General features: G+C 43.0%; 1 protein-coding gene across 2 annotated transcripts in view; it reads right to left on the bottom strand.

Annotated features, from left to right (window-relative positions):
* LOC109938048 (L-lactate dehydrogenase A chain-like) overlaps window positions 1–13,818 on the bottom strand; it is a 24,647-nt gene extending 10,829 nt beyond the window's left edge. For both annotated transcript variants that reach the window (XM_020536522.2, XM_048607133.1), the window contains exons 1-5: window positions 13,658–13,818; window positions 12,665–12,827; window positions 10,224–10,338; window positions 6,578–6,751; window positions 3,527–3,700 (exon numbers count right to left, since the gene is read on the bottom strand). In XM_020536522.2, the coding sequence (XP_020392111.1) occupies window positions 3,527–3,700; window positions 6,578–6,751; window positions 10,224–10,338; window positions 12,665–12,790 (589 nt within the window). In that variant the 5' untranslated portion in view covers window positions 12,791–12,827; window positions 13,658–13,818. The remainder of the gene's footprint in view (window positions 1–3,526; window positions 3,701–6,577; window positions 6,752–10,223; window positions 10,339–12,664; window positions 12,828–13,657) is intronic.

Below are 13,818 nucleotides of genomic sequence, written 5' to 3'. Positions count from 1 at the left end.
GCTGAGTGGTATGGAGGGGAAATTGCAGGTGGCGTGTTCCCATGATTCTGCTGCCCTTATCATTCTAGACAGCAGACGTTGCAAGTTTGGAAAGTGTTGTTAAAGGAGCGTTATTGAGTTATTGCAGTCTGTCTTTAGATGGTACACACAGTGTGGTGGGGGTGAATGGGATGAGTGTTGAAGGTAGTAGATGGGATCCCAATTACATGGACTGTTTAGTTCTGAATGGTAGCAAGCCGGAGTGTTGTTGGAACTACACTAACCCACACAGATGAAGAGTATTCCATTATACTCTTGACCTGTACTGTGGCTTGGTGGAGAGACACTGGGGAGACAAAAGGAGAACTACTCTCTGCAGAACTCCCCCCACCCAAGCCACAGTATTTATATAAAAACAGAAGGAACTACGGACACTGTAAATCAGGAACAAAAACTGAAGTTGCTGGAAAAGCTCAGCGGGACTGGCAGCATCTGTGAAGCTGAGCTTTTCTAGCAACTTCTGTTTTTGCACAGTATTTATATAGCTTATCAGTTTATAGTCAATCATAACCCTGTGGTTGAAAACAGCAAAGGGATCAGCAATGATAATGTCTTTGAATATTTAGGGATGATGCTAACATTATTTCTTGTTGGAGATGATCATTGCCTGACACTTGTGTGGTCTAATCTTAATTGCCACTTGTCAGCCCAAGCCTGTATACAGTCCAGGTCTTGTTGCATTTGAACATGGACTGCTTCAGTATCTAAGGTGTTGTGAATGGTGCTGAACAAAATGCAATCATTGGTGAACATCCCCACTTCCTACCTTATGATGAAGGGAAGGTAATTGATTAAGCGACTGAAAATGGTTACATTAATTTGGAAGAATGTTACGTCTTTTAGAATTTGGCTGTTCATTTTATGAAGCAATTGGCAAGGTACTAGGAAAACTGAATGGGCTGAAGATGGATAAACCACCAGGACCAGAGTTCTTAAGGAGATAGCTGAAGAGATAGTGGAGGCGTTTGTGTGATCTTTCAGGAATTGCTAGAGTCATGGAGGGTCCCAGAGGACTGGAAAATGGCTAATGTGACACCCCTGTTTAAAAAGGAGTAGGGCAAAAGACTGAAAATTACAGGCTTAACCTGTAGCTTAACCTCGGTTGTGGGTAAGATTTTGGGTCCATTGTGAAGGATGAGATTTCTAAATACTTGGAAGTACATGGGAAAATAGGGCAAACTCAGCATGGCTTCATTAAGGGGAGGTCATGCCCGACAAATCTGTTAGAATTCTTTGAGGAGGTAACAAGCAGGTTAGACCAGGGAGAGCCAATGGATGTTATCTACCTGGATTTCCAGAAGGCTTTTGACAAGATGCCGCACAGGAGGCTGCTGAGTAAGATAAGAGCCCATGGAGTTAGAGGCAAGGTGCTAGCATGGATAGAAGATTGGCTGTCTGGCAGAAAGCAGAGAGAGGGGATAAAAGGGTCTTTCTCAGGATGGCAGCTGGTAACTAGTGGTGTTCCGCAAGGGTCAGTGTTGGGACCACAACTTTTCACTTTATACGGTAATGATCTAGATGAAGGAACTAAGGGCATTCTGGCTAAGTTTGCTGACAATATAAAGATAGGTGGAGGCACAGGTAATATTGAGGAGGCAGGGAGGCTGCAGAAGGATTTGGACAGGTTAGGAGAGCGGGCAAAGAAGTGGCAGATGGAGTACAACGTAGGAAAGTGTGAGGTCATGCACTTTGGTAAGAAGAATAAAAGCATGGACTATTTTCTAAATGGGGAGAAAATTCAGAAGTCTGAAGTGCAAAGAGACTTGGGAGTTCTAGTCCAGAATTCTCTCAAGGTAAATTTGCAGGTTGATTCAGTATTTAGGAAGGCAAATGCAATGTTGGCATTTATTTTTGAGAGGACTTGAATATAAAAGCAGGGATGTACTACTGAGGCTTTATAAGGCTCTGGTCAGGCCACATTTGGAGTTTTGTGTGCAATTTTGGGCCCCATATCTCAGGAAGGATGTATTGGCCCTGGAACAGGTTCAGAGGAGGTTCACAAGAATGGTCCCTGGAATGAAAAGCTTAACGTATGAGGAACATTTGAGGACTCTGGGTCTATACTTGATGGGGTTAGAACATAGAACATAGAACATAGAACATTACAGCGCAATACAGGCCCTTCGGCCCTCGATGTTGCGCCGACCTGTGAAACCAATCTGAAGCCTATCTAACCTACACTATTCCATTATCATCCATATGTTTATCCAATGACCATTTAGAGAAGGGGTACAATTTAAGACTGAGATAAGGAGGAATTCCTTCTCTTGGAGGGTTGAGAGTCTTTGGAACTCCTTGCCACAGAGAGCTAATGCGGCAGAGTCCTTTGTATATATGAGGCTGAGAGAGATAGATTCTTTATCAGTCGGGGAATCAAGGGTTATGGGGAAAGGTCAGGAAATTGGACATGAAGGATGTCGGATCAAAAGTGGAGGAGCAGGCTCAAGGGGCCGAATAGTCTACCCCTGTTCCTATTTCTCATGGTCTTATGTCCATCCGACTGAAATTGATAGAGATCACTGGTCAAAAGTCGACCTTTGGAGTGAATGCACAGCTGCCTCACAGCGCCAGGGAAATGAGTTCGATTCCAGCTTTGGGTGACTGTGCAAACTCCACACGGACATTCACCCTGTGTCTGTATGGGTTTCCTCCCACAGTCCAAAGATGTGCAGGTTCCGTGGACTGGCCATGGGAAATTGTCCCATAGTGTCAGGGATGTGCAGATTAGGGGTTTTAGGCATGGTAAATATGGAGTTACAGGGATGCTGTTCAGATGGTGAGAACAGACTCAGTGGGCTGAATGGCCTTTATCTGCACTGTAGGGATTCTATGATAGCCCTGGGATTAAAAAGTGACAACCGTCCAAATGATGTTCCGGGAGGCGGCAGCAACGGACATGGCTCCTGCGATCGAGGAGCGTGTTCCGGGGGCCACCAATGGAAGCACCAGTGACACCAGGATGAGGCGTGCATGCGCGGCTACTCCTATCGACAGAGGAGCGGGTCACAGGCTGGCTGAGGCTCCAGGCCATGGCTAGGCCCAGGTGCCTACATCATTAGCAACTGGCAGAGACTGCAGGCTTTGGGAGGACCCACTTACCTTTATGGACATAAGACTTTATGATCTGGACATTTTCCTTTCCCCTTGGCTTGGTTTCTTTTATTTCTGCTTTTGTTTTTTTTAATTCCAGTTTTTGTAACTAAGATGGCGATGAAGAATGACGACTTTGCACACTTTTCACCTTACCCCAGTATTCCTAAAGTTGAGTACACATTAACAATAAAATATAACTCTTAATGATGCTTATGCAGTATATTCAGTTGTATATTTCAGAACGCTTTTGTAGGAAAACAATGCAAGCAAACTAAAATGCAAGTCAAATGCACCTTACGTTCATAATTTAGAACAAAGCTACAAAGCGTGGGGATTCTGCAGGCACACGTACTTTATGAGTATTTCACTAAACCGACAGCTAGAGACTACATACCACTTTCATCTCCCTGTTCACCGATGATGTAAGCGTGGACACTGATTGGATTAATTCTCAACTTTGCGCCCAATAAGAAACGAAACCTGGCGGTGTCCAAGTCCGTGCCTGTGCCAATCACACGATGCTTTGGGAAACCACTCAGTTTCCAGGCCACATAGGTCATGATATCCACTGGAAAGCAAAAAAAAAAACAGTCCAGAAAAAGAAAACACAAATTTCTCCTGAGATAGCAAGAATTGCAGATGCTGGAGTCAGAGACAATACACTGTAGAACTGAAGGAACACAGCAGGCCTGGCAGGCCGGTGATCAAAAATGGCTTCAACTGCATCTCTTACATTTCCCGCACTTCTGCCCTCACATCCCCTCCCCACAACAAAATTAAAAGACAGAATCCCCCTTGTCCTCACATATCAACCCACCAACCTTCATATCCAACGTATCATTCTCCGCCACTTACGCCACCTACAATCCAACCCCACAACCAAAGAGATATTTCCCTTCCCACCCCTATCTGCCTTCCATAGGGACTGCTCATTTCGTGACTCCCTCATCCGCTCCACACTCCCCACTAACCCCACCACGCCCCGCACCTTTCCCTGCAACCACAAGAAGTGCTACACTGACCCTACATCTCCCCCGTCACCTCCATTCAAGGCAAAAAACAAACCTTCCATATCAGACAGGAGTTCACCTATGCATCCGTCAACTTGGTCTACTGCATCCGCTGCTCCCAATGTGGCCTCCTCTACATCAGTGAGACCAAGCGGAGGCTCGGAGACTGTTTTGTAGAACATCTGCGCTCTGTACGCTGTAATCAATAGCACCTTCCAGTCGCCAACGATTTTAACTCCCCCTCCCACTCCCTGGGTGACATGTCCATCCTGGGCCTCCTCCAGTGCACAATGACACTACACACAAGCTGGAGGAACAGCACCTCATATTTCACCTCGGGAGCCTACAGCCAGATGGACTAAATATAGAATTCACCAGTTTTAAAATCTCCCCACCCCCAGCCTCATACCATGTCCAACCCTCCCTCTCATCCCTGCCTCCTTGGCCTGATACAACCCTGTCCATCTTCTCTCCCACCTATCCGCCCCATCCATCCCACTGACCAATCCCCACCACTCCCTACCTGCACTCACCTATCACCATTCCACCTACCTTTCCCAGCCCCATTCCTCCTCTCTATTTATTTCAGAGCTCCCTTCCCCCTCCCCATTTCTGAAGAAGGATCCCAACCCAAAATTTCAACTCTCCTGCTTCTCTGATGCTGCTTGGCCTGCTGTGTTCCTCCAGCTCCACACTGTTCAATTTCTCCTGTAATTGTAAACCAATTAAAACCGAAAAATTCGCATACAGGAAAAATTGAATTTTCTGGGTGAAAATTCTATGTTCTTACTGTCTAAGCAAAAACATTCAAATACGACTGGAACATGATAATGATGACTGAACAGAGACAGATTGATCGTGGTCTGCAGAGAACCCATTATAAACATTGCAATGTTTATAAAAGACTATCAGTTCATTTTCTGTAGATTTGGTTTTGGACTAAAATGGTAAAAAAAAATGACTGTTGTAAGACCAAGGATTGTGGAAGAAATTGCTGACTTTTTATAAACAAATTACTTAAGCTCAATGTGTGTGGTGTTTACACTGCTGCTTTGTTTAAGCTCTAGAAAAAGCTGGCTGCAGAGGTCCCAGCGCTAGGGGGTATATGCAGAGTGGGAAGTGGATATCAACAAGATTGGTTTAAGTGATTGTGACCAGTTGTTCATCCCAAAGATCATTAACCTGACAACAATTGTCTGATTGGACCCCAACAGCTTGATTGAGAAGCCTTCAGACGTTCTGGGAGGTCAGATAACGTCTCTCCCTCTCTGCAGTAAAAATATCTTTCCTCCCAGCAGTTGCTGTAAGCTGTTACTCTTAACCAGTAACTAAGAGACTTTGCAGTTAGTGTATCAATCATCTTGTGCTGCCTGAAGAAGTGAAGGAACCTGGACAGAATAAAGAATGAGACTGAAGAACTGAAAGTGCTGGCCCTTGAGATTCGAGTTGATTTGATGTAGTGCCATGTGTACCTCAGTACCGTGAAAAGTTTTGTTTGCGAGCAGCACAGGCAGATCATTGTAAGCAAGGACATACAGATCATAGGGTGAACTGGAAATTATTAAACTCAAGTCAGGAGAAAGATCAGAGTTCCTGATAGATATGCGATTGCCACCATCAATGGAGTGAGCAACAACAGGACGAAGAAAAAAGATCATCTTCTGGTATATAGCCAGAGGAACAAAGGCCAATTGTGACAGATGAGGCATTAAACCAATTTCTGTTGACATGCATGTCAAACATCCCATGACACCAATTGAAGGTGACCAGGGTGGTTGTCACTCAGAACGAGAAGGACTCTTGCTCACAGCAAGAATCAGTACCTGGAGCCGCTCATCACAGGGAGGCTGTTCCACTGCAGAACCACCCAGTTAACTCACTCACTTTTACCACCTGCTACAGGCGTGTCAGAGAGATTCAGACTGATAATGACACCACCAGCAAGTCCTGACGTGGGATCCGAACCTGGATTCAGAAGTAGGGGCACCACCTACTGCATCACAGGATCTCCTTTCTAAGCCAGTGCTTTTCCTTCAACAAGATCTAATTTTTTTGCTCTTGCATATGATTGCTATTAGTGGAATCATAGTGGGAGGGTAGTTAATGACAAAGTATGTTGCAAAAACAATTTCTTAAAGCACTTTGATACATTGAGATGTGAAAAGGATCTACTGGTTTTAATGTTCATTGTTCCCTTCCTAATAAAAAAAAACTAATATATAGATCCAATCTCAAACTATTGGACTTAAAACATTAACTCCTGTTTCTCTCTCCAGACACAGCCACAGCTGCTGAATTTCTCCAGCAATTTCTGTTTTTAGTGCCAGATTTCCAGAACCCACTGTACTCTGCACATTATTCTTCAGTCCTGTGGGTTGACATTCTAAGTTGTCATCTGCGCAGCGAAAGACATGTTTAATGATTTAAGACTTTACCTGGATTAGTAACAATTAGCAAAACAGCATTCGGACTGTGCTTGACCAGCTGAGGGATGATCTCCTTGTAGGTAGCTATGTTTTTCTGCAGCTGTCTCCTTTTGACTTCTCCCACTGTCTGTCTCACACCAGCACAGATGATGCATATCTTTGAATCTTCTGTAACCAGAAAGTCTGCAGGATGGTCAAAGTAAGAGACAGACATTCAGGTTAAAAAGAATTGTTTTCAAAACAAAAAATCAGACTTGGACTGTACTGACTCCTTTACCCAAATATTCCATGATAAATAACATGAACGTCACAGTGTGAATTTGAACGGTATTCGTTCACCAATCTTCAAATCCACAGCCTTCTTGTCCTTGCAACTGCCACCCCACCAACTTGTTTGCAAAATTCAACTTTCAATATTGTTCAAAGGGCTAGGAAAGATGTTGTTAAACTTGAAAGAGTGCAGAAAATATTTACAAGGATGCTGCTGGGGCAGGAGTGTTTGAGTTGTAAGAAGAGGCTGGAGCCTTTTTTCCCTGGACCATCGAAGGCTGAGGGGTGACCTTATAAAGATTTTTAAAATCATGAGGGGCATGGATAAGGTGAATATCCAAGGTCTTTTTCCCAGGGTAGGGGAGTCCAAAACGAGAGGGCATAGGTTTAAGGGGAGAGGGGAAAAGATTTAAAAGGACCTGAGGGCTGACTTTATGCAGAGGGTGGTGCGTGTATGGAATGAGCTGCCAGAGGAAGTGGTGGAGGCTGGTACAATTACAACATTTAAGAGCATCTAGTTGGATATATGAATAGGAAGGATTTAGAGGGATATGGGCCAAATGCTAGCAAATGAGACTGGGTCAGATTGGGATGTCTGGTCAGAATGAAGGAGTTGAGCGAGAGGGTTTTGTGCTGTATAACTCTGTGACTGGAGTTACAGGACAGAACGCTGCTTACAATATTGTATTTCACACTTTGATTACTGTGTGAATAAGCTGTCACAGAAAACATCGTTACCAACAACGAACACACTTTCTATAATTCTTCCTGCTTTTAGAATTGTTCCTTTGAGGAGCTTTGGAATTAGAAGCATGGTCTTATCACACCTTTCCTGAGGGGATTGCATCCCTCTTCCCAATTCCCATTCCCTTTTTAACATCCCAATGAATGTCACTTCAAGAGAAAATCTATAACAGAACATTCAAACATTGTAACAGGAAACTCCATAACAGTCAATGTTATTACAGAAAAATAAGGATATATTATGTATGATTAAGTCAACTGTAAAAATTGTCTTTATGGGAAAAATAAAACCATAGCATCTAAAAATATCACAAATTGCCTAGCAACAATTGAGGTCATGGGATGGATGTCTTTTTTCCACTCATTGGATCTCCCAGGTGACTTGTCACCATGCCAACTGTTGAGTATGGATGGAGGTAGACATGCACAGGGACTTGGGAGTGATGGTTGATTCACGACTGCACCGTCAAGCAATGAAAGAAGTAAATACGTTGCTAAGACATGTTGATCCAGGGCTCATCAATTCTCAATTGCCTTGACTAAAACAAGCAAACCACAGCACAGACAAGAGCAATAAAATTGATGCTGAGTTTGGAATGGGATACCAAAGCTTCAGCTCTGGCACAGAAAGAATATCAGGGAGAACCTTGTGTGGCATGTAAAATGTTGAATGTAAATGTTAACCAAGACATTACTTTAAATCAGATAAATAAATAGAGTGGAAACAAAAGCACATATGAAGTAGGCCACTCAGCCCTGCCAGCCTTATCTATCATTTGATAAGATCACAGCTTCCTTCCCAGTCTTTTATCTAACCTTAAGAAGGTAACACAAATTAACTTCCTGATAACTAGTCTTGGATCAGATATTAAAAAGAACTAGGTGTGCATAATTTAAACGATTTAACTGAATTTTGCGTGCTGCAATGTTATTCTTCCTGATGGGGTAAACAAAACATTTACTGAATTGGAATAGAATAGAAAGTTTGTTCCACTCAACAGAAAGTGAAATACATCCCAAAACAGCAAAAGTAAAGAAATGGATCCTACTAAATAGCAGTGTACTGTTCATCACCATACCCCCAGCCTTCTGCTGGTCAGTGAGCACAGGGGTGAATGGGGGAAGCAGGATAACAACAGCAACGCGAGACTTTGATGAGTGTGATGTTATGGAAAGTGGAAGATGGGAAGCTGGCCAGGAAATCTGTGATATTTTTAGATGCTGTGGTTTTATTTGAATCTGAGGGAACAAAAGGGAATGTTTCAAAAGCAGGCGGGCTGACGCAGGGTAGGAACAAGCCAATTTGATGGAGGTGGAAGTAGGAATTCTGTGTGATAGGGAAGATGAAGGGTTGGATATTCAGCACAGGTTCACAACAGGCTGGTTCAGCTCAGCAACGTGATCATGGAAAAGGGTTGTGTGTGGCGACAGTGGCACAGCAACAAAATTTGTCGTGTGTGTGGAAGACAATGATCTGCCCAACATTTATAGAAATCCAATTTTTATTCCTCTGGAACTGGATTTCAGACAAGAACTCTACCTACACAGAGGCAGTGGAGAGGTCAATGGAAACAGGAGTGAGGAAGAGATGTGAGTCTGAAACGATCAAAAAATTACAAGAAATTACTAGAGAAACTCAGCTGGTCTGGCTGTATCTATGGAGAGAGAGGGAAGGACCCCTAAGGGCTTGAAACATTAACTCTTTTCTGTCCGCAGATGCTGGAGGGCCTGAAATTGCTGGAGAAATTCAACAGTTTTTGTTTATTTTAGACCTCCAGCATGTACAGTTCTTTCCTTTATTTAAGAGCTGGGAGTCACCAGCTCATCCAGCGCCCATCTCACACCCCTGTAGGATTTCCTCAGGCAGCAGCTTTAGGTGAGAAATCACAAGGGAACGGTGGTTGAGGTTAAAGAGATAATGGTGTAAAAAGCAGGAACATGGTCAGAGTTTCTCAAACTATAACTCAATGGGCAAGACCACGATGAGGTGAAGCTAGTCTCAGTCAGCTGAACAGAACAATGGCATTAAAAGAGAATGGTGTGGCCAACTGCACGAGAAAATGCAGTGCGGTTTCGAAGGAATGGGGGAAAATAGTGTACCATAGTCACTTCACTGAAGATGACAAGTTTTTTTATGAGCGGACTTTCAATAAGAGAATTAGGACCAGACCGTTCAGGAGAGATGTTAGGAAGCACTTCTACACGCAAAGTGTGGGAGAGATTTGGAACTCTCTTCCAAAAACAGCACTCGATGCTGAATCAGTTGTTAATTTTAAATCTGAGATAAACAGATTTTTATTAAGCGAAAGGCATTAACAAAAACAGGCCGAAGGCAGGTATATGGAGTTAGGCCACAGATCAACCATGGACTGACTGAATGGTGGAACAGATGCAAGGGGCTGAATGGCCTACTCCTGTTCCTGTGTTCCAGTTTCCATTACAAATGTGGCATAAGAACACATGTCACAACAGGCTGGCAGGAAACACATTTGTAGAAGATTTGTATCACATTATATTGGTAGGGATGTTGGATGAGCAATTTCTGAGCCAAAAATGAGATTAAAATACAAAAAGAGTAAAATTATATTTTCACACAAATGCAACATATTTTCCAAAATAAATTCCATGCTCCATCACTGACCTGTGTCTGCTGAAATTTTGGATTTCAGAAAGAGGCTACCATGTAGCAAATCCAGAGCTTCTCCCCTCAGTTTATCTGCCACTCTATCAACTAGAGCCAGCTCATCAGCAATATGCTACAGGAAGGAAAAAAAACAGACTTCATATTTGGAAAATGCAGGTTCGAACAGCATCCAACACTCCTGCAATATATTAAACACATAACGTAGTCATGACAACACAGGAGGCCATGCACCCTATCAAGTCCATGCCATATTGTTGATACTATTCTCGTTTGTCATGCATTTACATCTTCCCTTAGACCTTATGTCTATATTCTTTAAAGTGTGTGTAAGTTTGCCTGCTGATTGTTCTTGCTGTTTTTAACTGATTCGACAAAAATTGCTGACCTTCCAGGAGTTTGTGGTGGAGTGCAAACGTCACTAGACTAGTAATCCAGAGGCCCAGGGTAATGTCCTGGGGTCATGGGTTCAAATCCAACCATTGCAGTGGTTGGAAATATGGAATATGAAGCTAATCTCAAATGTTCATGATCATGAAGCTATTATTGATTATCGTAAAAACCCATTTGGTTCACTAATATACTTTGGGGAAGGAAATCTGCCATTCTTACCTGGTCTGGCCTATCTGCGAGTCCAGACTCACAACAATGTGATTGACTTTTAACTGCCTTCTGAAATGGCTAAGGAAGCAACTCAGTTCAAGGGGAATTAGAGATGAGTAACAAATGATTGATCAAATTTATTGTCACGTGTAGCGAAATACAGTGAAAAGCTTTGATTATGAGCTGTACAGGCACATAACAGCAAGCAAAGGATGTACAGATCAAAAAGACTTAGAGGCATACAGGTTAATTTGCAGGTTACAATATTTGAGGTGAGAGTCCATTCATCAGTCTGATAACAGCTGGAAAGAAGCAGTTCCTGAACCTGCTGGTGCATGTGTTCAGACTTCTGTATCCTCTGCCTGAAGGAAGAGGTTGTAAGAGGTCATTACCAGGATGCAATGGGTCTTTGATGATGTTGGCCGCCTTTCTCTGGCAGCGAGCCATGTAAATGGAGTCCATGAATGGAAAGTTGGCTTCCCTGATGGTCTGGGCTGTGCTCACAACCTTCTGTAGTTTCTTACGGTCCTGGGCAGAGCAGTTGCCATACCAGGCCATTATGCACCCGGACAGTTTGCATCTGGTGCATCTGTAGAAGTTGGTGAGGGACCTTATGGGACATGCCAAATTTCCTGAGCTGCCTGAGGAAGAAGAGGCGTTGTTGTGTCTTCTTGATTGGTGTATTTACATGGGAAATCCAGGACAGGTCATCGGTTATCATTCACTCCGAGGAACTTGATGCTCTTCACCCTCTCAACCTCAGTTTCTTTAATAGATGGGGGCATGTTCTCCTGTTTTCTTTCTGAAGTCAATGATCAGTTCTTTAGTTTTGCCAGCATTGAGAGAGAGATTGTTCTCATTGCACCATGTCACCAGGCCCTCTACCTCCCTTCTGTACTTTGATTTGTCGTTGTTAGATATGCCAGTCTTGCCAATTACACCCATATTTCGTGAAAGGAATATGCATGTACAATAGTTAAACACTCGTCACCTTAGTGCTGTGCATGTTATCTTACTGTGCACAAACTGACTGCAACCTTTTCTCACTTTGCAACAGCGGCTGCACTCCTAAATTACATACAGTAATGGGTGGAAGCACTTTGACACATTCCTGCAAAAGGTGCTCTACAAATGCAAGTCCATTTTTTAAAATTTCCCAATTAGCATTAAAAAAATGTGAAGGGGCACCATCTGTCTTGAACAGAAGTCAGTGCCTTCCAAAACCATTTCTGGGGACAATTAAGTGTCCACCACATTGCTGTGGGTCTGGAGTCACATGTAAGCCAAACCAGATAAGGATGGCAGCTTTCCTTCCCTAAAAGGACACAAATAAACCAGAGTTAACATTTCGGCTAACTCTGATTTCTCTCCACACATGCTGCCAGACCTGCTGGGCTTTTCCAGCAATTTCTACTTTTGTTTCTGATTTATAGCATCCACAGTTCTTTCGGTTTTTACTCACAAATAAACTAGATAGGTGTTTATGAAATCTAGCAGTTTCATTGTCACCATTACTAATACTTTATTTTAAAATTCCAGTGTTGTTATGATGGAACACAAACTGGTATCTGTACATCATCAGGAATACGAATTTAGTAACACAAGCACCGTGTGTAAAACAATACCACATTTCGGTGAAACGTTGAAGAGGAAAAATAAAATCAATAAATTAAGGCACGTACGTAGCATTTACAACTGAAATAGAACAGGGGAAATCAAAGTCTACTCAGCCCAGTTTCAATGTGAGCGTAGCTCAAAGCACAAAATTAAAAAAAACACTTGTATAGTGATTATTGAGGAAGAGTGCTGCACAGGATAATGAAGGTCAGACCCTTTACCTGCTGTAGAATGGAAATAGCACACGACATGCCAACTTGCCCAGCACCCACAATTGAGACTTTTGATGTTGCCTTCATCGGAGTATCAGCATGCACCTCATGCATCAATTTATTTTTCAAACTCATCGTTTTAAACTAACAGTTCAACGTAGAAAGATCAAAACTTTGAAGGGAGAGAAAAAAAAAGCATCTATTAGTGTGGTACACAAGGTGAGCAGTTTCTTGTTCAGAACAAACAGGAACTGATGATCAAGCAGCGTCCACTGCTTAAAGACTGGATTTGAATCTGAGTTTCAAGTAAAACTTCATTATTTCTACTTAAGGTGGATCCCCTCCGTTTTAGTCGGATCTCTTGATAATTAACAAGTACTTGATGGAGCCCTGCATTTCCAAAAAAAAAACAAAGCCAAATTATAAAAAGTTATACTGGACTGGAAACATTAACTCTGACTCTCTCTCCACGAATCCTGCCAGACCTGCTGAGTTTCCTTTACCTTAGGAAAATGCAGCGAAAGTGCACCGGGAGAAAGGTAGGCGAATTGCCACGCCGGATTTTAAACGCCTCATATCTCCCCACCCCACCACAACTCTCCCTTTCACTGACACGGGGTCAAGTAGGAAGAAGCTCATAGCCTCCAGCCCGTCTCAGTCACGAAATGGAAAGCCTGCGAAAAGGGAATTGTCTAAAAACTAGAAAACTTTTGGTGGAAACAAAGAGAAAAAGTTTTTCAGTCCTTATTCACTGTTAACGACCATTTAGCATCAACAGTATTGAGTGCTTGGAACATGACCTTAGCAAGATCTTGATCTCAACCTAATGTTATCCCTTTTTGACTGTGATTTCACTGAAGAATTCCTGATCCATTCAAACTACACAGTTGGGTGGCAAGCTCACAGAAGTGTCATTTCCAGAGTGAAATTGCTGTCTCAATCTTATCTCCCCCGGCCAGTGTTTTTCCTTAAACTTTTTGAAGAATGTCCCCTTTCACTTACAGGGATCTGGTTGTGTTCTCCTGGTGTGTTGCTGTAGTCTCTGGTTGTGTTCTCCTGGTGTCTTGTTGTAGTCTTTGGTGTCAGTGCTGATGGCCAGGGCTGGCTCTCTGTCTGTGGGCTGTCCCACCCACCAGGTCTCTCTTTTCACCTTCTGAGGATGT

This window comes from Rhincodon typus, chromosome 17, assembly GCF_021869965.1.
Source record: "Rhincodon typus isolate 14 chromosome 17, sRhiTyp1.1, whole genome shotgun sequence".
In the NCBI taxonomy this organism is placed as follows: domain Eukaryota; kingdom Metazoa; phylum Chordata; class Chondrichthyes; order Orectolobiformes; family Rhincodontidae; genus Rhincodon; species Rhincodon typus.
The sequence above is the reverse complement of the archived record's forward strand: the minus strand, read 5'-3'. Positions and strand labels throughout refer to the sequence as shown.